The sequence below is a fragment of the Narcine bancroftii genome, chromosome 2, assembly GCF_036971445.1.
Source record: "Narcine bancroftii isolate sNarBan1 chromosome 2, sNarBan1.hap1, whole genome shotgun sequence".
NCBI classification, from domain to species: Eukaryota; Metazoa; Chordata; class Chondrichthyes; order Torpediniformes; family Narcinidae; genus Narcine; species Narcine bancroftii.
In genome coordinates, this window is record NC_091470.1 from 35,334,619 (window position 1) to 35,348,780 (window position 14,162).

General features: G+C 38.6%; 1 protein-coding gene across 1 annotated transcript in view; it reads right to left on the bottom strand.

Annotated features, from left to right (window-relative positions):
• Positions 1–290: 290 nt before the first annotated feature.
• The window catches only part of snapc1b (small nuclear RNA activating complex, polypeptide 1b), a 30,570-nt gene continuing 16,698 nt past the window's right edge, over positions 291–14,162 (bottom strand). The window contains exons 7-10 of the mRNA XM_069916263.1: positions 9,022–9,087; positions 6,113–6,175; positions 5,681–5,792; positions 291–508 (exon numbers count right to left, since the gene is read on the bottom strand). Coding sequence (XP_069772364.1) covers positions 480–508; positions 5,681–5,792; positions 6,113–6,175; positions 9,022–9,087 — 270 coding nt within the window. The 3' untranslated portion in view covers positions 291–479. The remainder of the gene's footprint in view (positions 509–5,680; positions 5,793–6,112; positions 6,176–9,021; positions 9,088–14,162) is intronic.

A 14,162-nucleotide genomic window follows, 5' to 3' on the forward strand; every position in this document is an offset into this window, starting at 1 on the left:
TCTTAATTAGAGCAACTGCTTGTACTTTCAGCCACCAACAAAGATGTATTTGAGAAAAACAACTTTTTAGCCAGTTCTCACTAAATATACCAACAAAAATATATACATGCTCACATCACTATTGACCATCTTTAACCATCAGAGACCACTGCAGGGATTTCATATACAAAACTTGAAAACAAATTATGAATCTTCTTCTAATTCAAAATTTGATACTGATTCAAGGTATGTTGCTGTATACCAATGTGCTTTGAACAGAAACACAAATAAAGATATTCATTTTCACCACATAAAAACAAACAACGCTTTAATGTGCAACTTAGATCCCATCACTAGCGTTGATGGAATTGCTACTTTACTCCACTTAGTTCTGAAGGTAGCTTTCCTTTTGACCACTCCACTGGAGTTGCTGAAAGTGCGGAGGCCACTGTATTGGCTCTGATCATTCTACATGCATTATTCAACATTGTCTTCCGTTGTTATCGCCTTTTCTTGAATGGTGGAGAACCTAGAAACAAGCAAAATGTCACCTTAGGCAATTGCAATCCAAAGCAGGATGCGTACTCTACATTTATATGAAAACAACATCCATCAAGTGAAGAAGCATTTAAAAGCAAAATAGTAAGAATTCGGAGTCCGCGTGTCCCTTTAAGTGTAGAAAGCAAAGATGGTAAGATTACAAAACTTGGTAAACAAAGGATAATGAAGGTTTGATCAGGGGAAAGGAAGCATACAACAGTAATAGGACATTGGTGTGGAATGGAACTGTACAATCTCATGAGGGGCATAGATGAAGTAAACAGTAATAGTCTACTTCCCAGGGTAGGGTGGGAGGGGAAATATTTAAGAGACCAGAGGAGCAGCTTTTTCCTCGCCCTTACACAAGTTGCCAGAGGAAGTGGTAGAGGATGTAATTTATAGGGCTGTGGATAGGTATTTCTATAGGAAATGCAAAGGTTCACAAGCATAATTCAGGAAATTAGATTATCTTAGATAGCCACCACAGTTGGACAAGATGAGCCAAAAGGGTCAGTTTCTGAGCTATGATACAATAAAATACTGCCAATGAACAAGCTGACTACCATGTCTAAATACTGCATCCAAGATCATGGAAAATTTATTGAGTAAATTAACTCATCACCATCATATGCAAGCTTGACCCAATCTTAATTTCCTGTTGCTCCATAATGTCAAAGCCTATCAAAATTCAGGGCTTGGTCAGTAAATGCATTACTCCTTTGCCCTCAAGTACTACAACAATTTTAAAGCATAGAAAGAGGTCTTTTGGCTCCCAAGTCCATTCCAATCATCAAATGCCTCTGTCTACAATTCATATTTACCAGGATTTGGCCCATAGCCTTCTATGGCTTGGTGATTTAAGTGCTCATCCAGATAAATATTGTGAGTGTACGTGTCTTCATCACCTTTTCAAGCAGTGTGTTTCAGATTGTAACTGCTGATCCCCTCCACCTTCTCACCTTAAACGTTTTTTTCCCCTGCCAATCCCTTCAACTTCTCACTATAAACCAATAGTCATTGGTTTTAGATGTCCCCACTGAGGATAAAAGTTTTTCGTCATCCACCCTGTCTTTCCACTTCCCAATTTTCTACACAATGATCAGGTCACCCTCAGCTTAAGCAAAAGATAGACTGCTGGAGCTAGATGTTCATGTGACTCTTCTCCAAACTGGTCTAATGAATTTGGAGGTCATGGTGTGGCCTCCTTTACATCAGCAAGACTGAACATAAACTAAGCAATCATTTTTCAGGTAATCTGCACTCTGTTTGGTTCACATATTATTTCAACTTCCCTACTACGCTGCTCATTCTCAGCCTTCTCCACTGCCAGAGTAGGCCAAATGCAAACTAGAACAGCACCTCATATTCTACTTGAGTGTCCTAAAAATGCAATGATATGAAAATTGAATTTTCAAATTTCAAGTAACCCACATCTCCCATGTTTCATTCCCACAGTCCACCCTGGTACATGCAATATAACCATGTTGCTTCCACAGATGCTGTGTGATCTTCTGAGTTCTTCCAAGAATTTTCTTTTCGCTCCAGATTCTACCAAAGTATTTATTGTTTCTCCACACACATCTTCCTTCACCCCATGCAAAACAAACCCAGCCTAACCCAATCTTTTTTCATAACCAAACACCTCCCCCCCCCCCCCCTCCACCAAGTAATACACTGGTGAATCTCCTCTACATTCTCACCAGTGCATTCATGTCCTTCTAAAATATGGTGATCAGAACTGCACACAATACGAGAGGCGTGTCCTTACTCAAGTTTTAGAAAAGTAAAAAGGCCTTTAATTGATAATATCCAAATATTGTAGTATTTTATATTCCATAGTTTTCAATTGATCAAATGTCATTAAACATCTACCTTGATAACAATCTTTTATAAACTTTAATCCTTTCTTTGACCAGTCCATAAAATTCCTATTGCCCAATGTAAAAGGCATCAGTCTATTTTGTACCAATGGCCTATTTGCTAATCTGTAACCCTTCATTCCCATCAATCTATGTACCTTATACCATACTCTTATCAAATGTCTAAATATTGGTGTGTTTACTTCCCCAGTTAATAACGCTTCATTCCATTTGTATAATACCTCTTCGGGCTTTTGTTCACCTATTTTATTCATTTCAGCATTAATCCACGCTACTTTATCCCCCTTCTCAAAAAAGGAGTAAATAAATTGCAGTTGGGCTGCTTTATAGTAATATTCAAAATTAGGAAGTTGTAGACCACCCGATTCAAACCTCCAAGTCAATTATACCATGACTTGCATTCTATGTCCTGGCTAATGAAAGTGAGCATCTCATTTCCCTTCTTCAAGTCCTACCCGAACGCCCACCTTTATGAATCTATCGACACCAATCTGTTCCTCAGTACTCCCACGGACCCTACCATTCATGACGTATCTACTACCATTAGTAGATTTCCCACAATGCAGCACCATGCACTTACTGGGATGAAATAACATCTGCCATAATTCAATTTACCAGCTAATCAATATTTTAAAATGTTAAATGTGCCAATGCTTTAAATTGTCAATTCGCTCCAGGCTTATCCAATAATAAAGGGCCCACCAATTTTCCTGAAACCGTGTCCCCAGTATAACAGAAGCATGAAAGAAAGAGCCATAAGATTAACATTTTAAAGGAGCAGTGGAAATTAAACAAAAATTCAAAGCAAATACTGGAGACAGATTACAGAGCAAATACTTTTCCTCTTTCCAAATAAAATTCCAAATATTTAGAGATTATCAGTGACATGCTAAGTATGCTAGACCTGGTTTCCAAGGCAACAAGTCCCATGTATAGATTTGTGACTCTGTGTTGATACTGTCATGGGACACTGAAAATAAATGATCAAAAGATGGTTTTAAGTAAAACTAACTAGCACCAAATATGGTTACATCGTATGATGCAATAGTGTTGCACTGCATTATAATCAAATGGTATAGAGATGATGGAATATTCAATGTCTATGACTGTACACGGTTCAGACCAACAATTCTACTAAGTGGGAATGGATATCACAAACACCCATAACCAAAACTCAGTTCTGCTGATGAAACAAAGTGTTGAACTCTGCACCTAAAATGACAGAAGGAGAAGAGAATGAAAAGAACGGACTCAGTGGAATTTCTTGTTTATTTCTATTAAGTGACAACATTGTTTAACGGGTTTAATGTATCTTATAGATTGAACTTTAAATAAATGGGAAAGGGAGGGAGGGAGGGGAGGGGGGAAAAGGGGGAGAAAACGACACTGTATATATTTAAGAAGAAAAATGTCTGCATGTATCTTGGTCAATATGGTTTATAGTGTGAAAAATTAAAAAAATTTAAAAAAAACAAAGTTAAATGTCAAGTGTTAGTTTACCACCAAATGATTAAAAGGGAAGAGCATTTTTTTTTTAAAAAAGGCAGAGTATTGTTTGGACATGAAATGCTCAATCAGAACCCATCAGAGTTTTAAAATGGATTTTTAACCATTAAAGATGGGCAATAGCTGAAGAATAAAGTCAAGTAACAAACTATAATATGCTAACATTCATTATGGGAGACAATTATTCTTCACAGATTGCATTAGAATGGAAAATTATGAGGGAACAGTAATATTTCATCTAATTCGCCTTATTTTAAGATGTTACGGCCAAGGGCACCTAATAGATCAATGTTAATGCACAACTATTCAACACAATGGATATTTTTTCCTCCAAGTTGGCCTTGGCTTTTTAAAAAACTGATGAAACAAAATTTTCTAACAGTTGTCAAGTAAAACCAACTAGCACCAAATATGATTACATCTATTAGAGAAGTCATTTGGGATTCATTCACATCATGCAAGTGTGTTGGAGTGCCAAAAAGTTTGTATGAGCTGTGTTGGGTATGCAGCTTTTTTACCTCTACTGAGATGGTGGTAGGTGCAGTGACCAGAGTAGAGTTGCCACTCCGCACCAATTTTAGAACTGATTGGTTCTAGAACAGGGTGGGATTTTTCTCACCACTCTAGAGTGATAACATGATAAAAGTAATTCACACCAAGATGGCCTTGAATCACTTTCTAAGCTCGAGGATCTTTTGCATTGTGTGAATGAATCCTAAATGGATAATAGTTCATACGATGTAATCATATTTGGTGCTAGTTAGTTTTACTTAAAACCATCTTTTGATCATTTATTTTCAGTGTCCCATGACAGTATCAACACAGAGACACAAATCCATACATGGGACTTCCATTTGTCCAAGATTTTTTTAAAAAGCAGATTAATGGAAAATAATATCATCTCATTTATCCACCTCCCATGACCTTGACAGTCAGCAACAGGTATGGTTCAAGAACTCTTGAATAGGCAAGGGGCTACAACCCAAGACTATCCAGCTAAAATGTGTTGGGCATTTACCAGTTCCTTGAGCTGAGAAAATTCCACCCCATAGAAACTGGTCAGTTCTAGAATTAGTGCAGAGTGGCGACTCTGCTCTCGTCACTGCATCCACCACCATCCTCAACAGAGGAGAAAAAAGCTGCATACACACAGCTGTTGCAAAGACGAGCCTTCAACTTTTTAAGCACCCCAGCACCTCTGGTGTTTGAAGAGAACCATTTCCTGAAAATGAAGAAATAAATGTGCCATAGAATTAAAAGGATGTTCCATGACCTTTCCAGGAACAACAATGCATTACTCAAAATGGCAAAATTCCAGCAGCAAGAAAAATTATAGTTTCTCTTCAATCTTCAATCATACTAGAAACATAATTCCACAATATTTTCACCCAAGAGTCACTGCACACATCGGTAATGTTTAAACAAACATTAACTTTCAAACCCCAAAACTACTGGAAACACTCAGGAAGGGTGAGAAATATTTATTCATTTTAGTTGATGATCTTTTAGATCTCCAGCACTGACAGATTTACAATCATCAATTTTCAAATGCTAACCTGTGAACCAGAACTGAAAAAGACTCTACACTTTAGATTAAAATCTGAAGCTACTGGAAATATTCATCATCTTATGGAGATGCACCAAGAAAAATTTATTATGGGGAATTTGACTCTGTGTGTCTACCATGCTTATGCTACATCTCGGGGAAGTTGCAGAGAAATTCTGAGAAGAATCCAGATTCTGAAACGCAACACACACAAAACTTCAAAAATTACCTTTCTTCCTCGCTTGATTTCTCACAGACAAATCTCTCGTATTTGAGGATTTCTTCTCATTTGTCCATTCAGACTCTAGTTTTATTTGCCGGTGCCGTCGCGATCTAGATACCTTAATGCAAAATATTATTTTTAAACAGTTAATGTCTTTTATTTATAATAGATAACATTTTCTTTTGAAGTTCCTGCATTAATACATTAAATCCTGACAACACAAAGACCCGAAGAAAGCCAAGGTTTTAATTTTTTAAAATGTGCCTTTAGAAAGAGGTATCATTTAATACTGGTGTCATAATCTCAGTTCTTCTAGTCAACTAGAGTGAAAGTTTACATCCTGGTCATACAAGAGTAAGCCATCTGTTTTCCACAGTAAAGTTGCAAAGTAAACATCACTAAATAAGAGATAATTGCAAGTGATTTTGGCATACAGACCTTGACTGCAGAATTGTAAGATTTTGACTTTATCTCTGCTAGGGTCTGTGCACGTTTGGAACCCTGTTTAAAAAAATATGCATAGCTCACTTTAAACAGTTTCTAAATTAATTATCATAATTAAATAATGAAATTAAGAGCAATATTCCTAATTTTTTTTCCATTCAGCTATAACATATTCTTCGATTGTACATTTACATCCTCACTGACAAAAGGCAAAGGAGGAAAAACCCAACACCCAACCCCAACCAACCAATTTTCCCCTGCAGCCGCTGCAACCGTGTCTGCCTGTCCCGCATTGGACTTGTCAGCCACAAACGAGCCTGCAGCTGACGTGGACTTTTACCCCCTCCATAAATCTTCGTCCGCGAAGCCAAGCCAAAGAAAGAAGAACACCAAAATGTATCACACTTAACGCAAGCACTTGGCTAACAAGGGTAAAGTTAACATCATTTCACCTTCGTTTTGGTACAACTTCAGTTCTAATGAGTGTCAGTACATCGATAACACCACTGATATCAGCATTTATTTTCTAATGTAAGTCAAACTAATTTAGCATTAAACGTCTATTTCTTTTACATTTCCTCAAAGAAAATATACCAATGTCAACGAAGATGTGGACAGTAATTACATGGCCCTTTGAGAACATATGAACAAGCAGCAAGAATAGACTTCTCAGTCTGAGTTAAACAAAGTCTGCAGATGTTGGGGTCAAGTGCAAGACAAATTTTAATGTTTAAATTTAGACATGTATCACGGTAACAGGCCCTTCCGGCCCACAAGCCTTACCCACCCAAATACCCCAATTACCTGTATGTCTTTGAAAGGTGGGAGGAAAGCAATGCAAACATGGGGAGATTGCACAAACTCCTTACAGACAGTGCTAGAAATATTAATTACCCTTTATTTCCTTTGGATGCTGCGCGACCTGCTAAGCTTGTCCAACATGTTTGGGTATGCCTGCTCTGCTATTTAACAGGATTGGCTGATTTGATTGCGGGCTCAAATCTACATCTCTGTCTAACTGCAGGAACAACTCACCCTCTTGTTTATCAAGGGTCTATCTTCATACCATTGTTATTTTGTTCATGGAAAATTAATGCTGCAAGTGAGATTCATGCAATATCTATATCATCCATTGTAAAAAGCTATATAGTTATTAGCCATGGGTCAGATCACATTGGTTTACTGTGTACCATCACAAAAAGTTAATAAAGTAAGACACAGATTTACTGGAGGTACAGATTGTCCTCAGGTTATAGAAGTCCTGACTTTTAAAATCCAACATTATGCAAATTCTCCAAAACTCTTCGCCAGGTACAGTTCTTAAATCTTTTATACCAGGTATGACAGATTATGTTATATTTTATATTGTATATAGATGTGCTTTTGTAAGATAAAATTGTGGGGTTTTTTTTAAGTGTGGGTCTTCAAATCAGATCTCATTTAAAATGCAAAAGCTTAGCTCAAGCCAGCCTCCGAGTGCCTTTGCCAAAACTTTGAAGAATGCATATAGAGACTTCCCAAGTAATGGATTATTGTTTTGGAAAGCAACAGATGAACATACTCAGAGGATTGGGTCCAGTGCTGCAGTCTCCTGTTCTACGAGAGTCATGTGGTTTTCTCTGAGAGAGAAAATTCAGTTCTACAGTTCAGCAGCAGCAGCTGGGACTGGAACAGGACAAGCTGGCAAGCTTGTGGAAAACCCCATTTTGAAGATGGGTTGTGAGTTCTTAGTTCAGTCTGGTCAAAGCCCTTGTGGTCCATACAAGAGGAGATGGCTGGCTGTATAATGTTTCACTTGAAATAAGGGAAGCAGAAAAGGAACTCTGTGATAACCTGAAAGAAAGAGGTTATCATCTGGAAAACGCTGATGGGGCACGTTTCTTCGGCAGGACACTGAAGTGGCTGATTAAAAAGAAATCAGTTTGTGTCCAATGAGCAACAAATCTCTCTCTCTCTAAAAATCGACAAGAACCTTCCCTACCAGTAGCCATTTACATTTCAAGCACCAAAGCCTGGTGAAATTCATAAATATTAAATTACGTGCACAGTATAAGAATTTCCTGATACCAGTGAACTTGGAGGAGGGAGAAGTGAGATTGGATTGTGAATCAAAGAACTTTTTTAAAACTTATATACACATTACATAATGTGCGCTTGGAATTAGAAGGGGGACTTAAGTTAATAGTAATAATTTAGTTTAATCCTGTTTTAATGTTTAAAGAAAATTAAAAGTAATTTTTTCATGGTGAATTTCTATTGCTGCTGGGTTTTGAAGTCCTCTGGACCCATAACACAGGAAACAATGCAGAGGTCACCCAGTGCAAAAGCCATTGCCTTTCCAAACTCTCCTCCATGTAATATTACAATCTTTGAACCATCTCAAGTTTTCTGACCAATTAGCAGATCAAATCCGTATCACTTAACCTGAGACAAACAGCTGACAGTTCACTTGCAAGTAATAAGCTATCTCACTTACTGTATGTGAATCTTCCTCAGTCTGCTCTTGTAAGACAATCCACAAGAGCTATCGACACTAAATACTTTGTATTATAATTTGGGGAGTTTTTTTTTAATTTTCTCATCACATAAAATTCAGTTGACAGAGAGTTCTCGGGAAAAGAACCCTAACATAACCAGGAAATACCCTGTATGTATGGCTTATGTATTGAACCACAACCACAATTTTCACTTTCCCAGCAAAAGGAAGGGCCTGTGAATAGTTTACAGGGCTACTGAGGGATAGAAAGAATGTAATAATTTGGCAAACACTACACAGTGACAGAAATTAATATAAACCAGTCTCAGATTTTCTGATCCCATACCAGAACCCTCTTTAGAAACCAGAGAAATCCAAAACATTACAACAAATACCAAAGTTATCTATTTAACTGCACTTGTCTCACCTTTTGGTCTTTTGGTTCATCATCTTCGGAAACAGGAATTCCTGACCGATCAGTCAAATTTAGGTTCTGCAATATTATGCAAATAAATAAATTTTTTTTTAGTGGGTTTTCCTAAAAGTCACAAATAGTTACACCATTAGAAAACAAAACCTGATAGAAATACATTGTTCTCACAGCGTCTCTTCTAAAATTAGCAATGAATCAAGTAAGTATAGGCCATCCTATTAAAACATTGAACCAAGAGTCACTGATTTTGCAGACCCTGCTTGAATTTTGGGATTATTCCAATACCTCAGAACTCTGAAGCTTTTCAACTTGTTTGAAATAGAGCTCTGAACAGCACACAAGTAAAGACGACAAAATTGTATACAATGAAGCAGAATATAAATCAAAAATATAATCAGTGAATGTTGTCTTTGGAATTTATCTCATTGTCTAAAATAGCTGAATCCAAGCATTCCTACAATATCATTTTTTATTAAAAATTTTAAATTATATTTATAACGCAGTAGAAGCCGTTAATTCTATGCTGTAAATAACATTTTAAAAGTTGATATTGTAGAAATCCCTGTTAAACCCACATGATTACACCCAAATTAAGCTCCAACCCTGTATATTTTGTAGAGTGGGAAGAAAGTGGAGCACCCAGAAGAAACCCACGCAAACATGGGGAGAACATACAAACTCCATACGGGCAGCACCGGATTTGAACCTGGGTCGCCGGTGATGTAATAGCATTGCACTACTGCTACGTTAAACAAGCTGTCTGAAATTTATGAAACCATATAACCATATAACCACTTACAGCACAGAACAGGCCAGTTCAGCCCTACTAGTCCATGCTGTAACAAATCCCCACCCTCCTAATCCCACTGACCAGCGTCCGGTCCATACCCCTCCAGTCCTCTCCTATCCATGTAACTATCTAGTCTTTCCTTAAATGTAACCAATGATCCTGGCTCGACCACATCTGTCGGAAGCTCATTCCACACCCCCACCACCCTTTGCGTAAAGAAATTTCCCCTCATGTTCCCCTTATAATTTTCCCCCTTCAATCTTAAACCATGCCCTCTAGTTTGAATCTCCCCCTTTCTTAATTGAAAAAGCCTATCCACGTTTACTCTGTCTGACCCTTTTAAAATCTTAAACACCTCTATCAAGTCCCCCCTCAATCTTCTATCCTCCAGAGAAAAAAGCCCTAGTCTGCACAACCTTTCCCTGTAACTCAAACCTTGAAATCCTGTCAACATTCTCGTGAACCTTCTCTGCACTCTCTCTATTTTGTTTATATCTTTCCTATAATTTGGTGACCAAAACTGTACAGGTTACTCCAAATTTGGCCTCACCAATGCCTTGTACAATTTCATCATAACCTCCCGACTCTTGAATTCAATACTCCGATTTATGAAGGCCAACATTCCAAATGCCTTCTTCACCACACCATCCACCTGAGTATCAGCCCTGAGGGTATTATTTACCACAACTCCTAAATCCCTTTGTTGCTCTGCACATCTCAATAGTCTACCATTTAATGATATGACCTATTTAAATTTGCCTTTCCAAAATGTAACACCTCACACTTATCTGTATTAAATTCCATCAGCCATTTCTCAGCCCACACCTCCAGCCTTCCTAAATCACCTTTTAATCTACGGTAATCTTCCTCACTGTCTACAACACCACCAATCTTTGTATCATCCGCAAACTTGCTTATCCAATTCTCCACCCCTACTTCCAGATCGTTAATATACATAACAAACAATAGTGGACCGAGGACCGATCCCTGAGGAACTCCACTAGTCATTGCCTCTAAACAGTACAAAGCAGAGCAGGATGGTGGAGGACAAGCATTTGAGGCAAATTAGGTAATGCACATAATACTAGAGGGGAAATAATAAAAAGGAGAATCCTAGCTGGAAGGAATCCAAGATGGAGGACTGGCAGTGACGTTGAGAAAGAGGTCAAAACTAAAGCAGATCTTAGGCTTCATGAATATAAACTTAAAGCACAAGAGTAAAGTTATAATTAACTTTTACAAGACATTGATTGACCACAGCTCGTATATTGCATTCAGTTCCCAGTATCATACTTTAAGGAAAGATATGAAGCACTCTGGTTGCAGGACAGATCATAGAACAGTTTATCAGAATGATTACAAAATGATTAGGTCTACAAATTGTTACAAACTGCAAGTAATGAGCAGCAATAGACAATGAAGCAGCGTTTCATTTTAAAACACTAATTTTATTTACAACTCTTAAACTGGGGGGGGCGTAATCTTTGAAATTTTTGCCCAAAATTTGGGTCAAACTGATGAGGAGACTGGAGTTCTCACTGCTACAAACTCGCAAATTCTCCTCGTGTTCCCTTTGAAGAAATGTCCATCCACATGAGCTGAGATCATAACATTTCTGGCCCTTTTGTAGGCAAGATTCGAACTGGGTGGCCTCCATAAAGCTTCAAGACCCTGACACCGGTCTCTCCAAGTGACCTTCAGTGTTGGTCACAATCAAAATGAAGCGCTTTGCTTCCCAAAAGACCCTCCTGACACAGGCCAATCCACCAAAAAGGCTCACTTGTCCATAGACCAGGTTTTGCTCTGAATTCCACAAAAAGGGCTGGTCACAAGAGCTGTTTTCTCTTCAGCCATCAGAATGGTTCTCCCTTTGCAAAATCACAATGTCTTTGCAAATGTATTGAATCTGGAAGAGACTGTGACAAGCCTTCCCTCAGTTCTTCCGCTGTATCGAATTGCCATTGGGCTGTGGCTTGCATTGTGATGGTGCTTGAGTGAAATGTTAAATGTTAACTGTGCCCATTAAGTTCCTCCTATCTATACCCTTACAGTGATAATCCCATTTTACTACAACAGGAGCTCATAATAAAATTAACCAGAGAAATTGGATTTATTCTTCTTGACAAAGTACAAAGAAGGGGGGGGGGGGGTGAAAGAGAAAAAAAAATCTCATTGGTGGATAAGGTCTTGTATGGTAGGCTGGTTTAGAAGGTCAGACTGTATGGGATCCAAGGTGAACTGGCCAATTGGATACAGAATTAGCTTGAGAGTAAAAGTGAAGGGGTTGTTACAGAGACTGGAAGCACATACCCAGTGGGGTGTCACAGGTAAGTTTACTGAGTCTACTGTTTGTTTTGGACAACAGCTTGATTTCCATGATTAGCAAGGTTGTAGCTGATACCAAAATTGGTGGTATGGTGAACAGTGAAGGAGGTCATCTCAGACTACGGCAGACACTAGATAAACTGGGAAAGCAGGTCAAGGAATTTAACCTAGACAAATGCAAGGTTGTACTTTGGCAGATTAAACCAGGGCAGGACTTGCAAGGACTTGAAGTGTCCTGGGGAATGCTGTGGAACAACGAGGAGAAGGGATACAGGTATAGTATTTGGTGAAAGTGGTGGCAGGTAGGTAGGGTGGTAAAGAAGTTACTTTGCACTCTTGCCTTCATCAGAAGAGTCAGTGAGTACAGGAGAAAGGACATCATGTTACAAATGTACAAGTCAGGTGGGACTGCACTGGGAGCAGATGGTGAAAAGGAAAGGAAATATTAAGCTGGAAAGGTTGGAGAAAAAGGCTCACAAGAATGATCCTGGGTTCGGTAGACGTGCTTAACAAGGAGATGTTCAATAGCTTCAGATTTCTTTTCTCCCCAGGAGCAGAAAAGGTCAAGGAAGAATCTAATAGAGGTTAATAAAATCACAAGGGGAGGAGGTAAGCAGTCATGGTCTTTTTCCCACTAGGTAGGAGAATCTAAAACCAAAGGGCATAGACTCAATGTGAGAACGAAAAGATTTAAAAAGGGTAAAGGTCAAATTATTGTCACATAATACTACATTTAGAATGTAACATACATGAAATTCTAACTTTTGTCCACCATAAGGCCACCACTTTGTCCAGCGCCCCTCACAGAAACCTACAGCACCTGGTGATCCTAGATGGTCTCCCCTCCAAGTACACACCAGGCCTGAGCCTGCTTAGCTTCCGAGATCAGACAATCTCAGGCATATTCAGACTATTAGGCTTCTTCTTACACAGAGGGTGGTGGGTATACAGAATGAGCTTCCAAAGGACGTGGTAAAGGCATTTAGACAAATACATGGATAGGAAATGGTTAGAGGGATATGGGCTTGTTACAAAATCAGTTAATACATTATGGAATAAAATATATCTTAAGGGATAAGGTATTAGTTTACATTTCTCAAGAAACATCAACACTTCACAAAAGATATCTCATTTGAAATGCAAGAGCTACGCCTAAGTATGGACTTCGTCTACAATGGCTACAGAAACATGAAGAGTGTCTGTGAAGACTTCACAAGTAGGTGTTAATTGGACTGAAAGGAACAGCATGTTTGAACAGATGTCCAGGCTCAGAAACTAATTCACCTTTTATTGCTAAACTGATGCCAGCGATCCACATTTCTGGTTGAAGCCTGCTGTTCGAAGAGGGGTTTTGCAAATAGAGAGAGGAAAAAAAACATGCCATTCTTAGGGGGAAAAGAGAGAGAGAGAGAGAGAGAGAGAGAGAGAGAGAGAGAGAGAGAGAGAGAGAGTTTACTGCAGGAGTTGGTGATGAAGACTGCAAGTTTGCAGACCTGCTGTGACCCCATTTCAAGACAGTCTCTGAGTTCCAAATTCAGCCTATTATCTCTGTAGTCAATTAGAGACTTTGGCTGGTCACTGTGTTCCTCCCGAAATAGGGGAAAAAGAAGAACTCTTTGTGGTAACCTGCAAGAAGAGATTCTTTTGGAAAAATCCATAAGGGCGCAAGCTTCTTCGGCAAGTCACTGAAGTGGCTGATTGAAGGAGGTCAATTTGTTTGTGTCCAACAAACAACAAATATCTCTCTGAAACCAACAAAGACCTTCCTGAGCGGAAACAATTTAAGTTAAAGCACCAGAGCCTGATGAAGATCATAAATGTTAAATTTTGTGTACAGTATGATACCAGTGAACTTGGAAAAGTGAAAATTTGATATTATGTATAAAGAAAATTAAAAACATTTTTGTTTAAGTAACCATTGTCTTGGTGATTTTCTATTGCTGCTAGTTTTTGGGGTCCTCTGGGCCTGTAACAGCTGAACACAGGCAAAATGGGACTAGCTTGGTCAACATGGACCGAA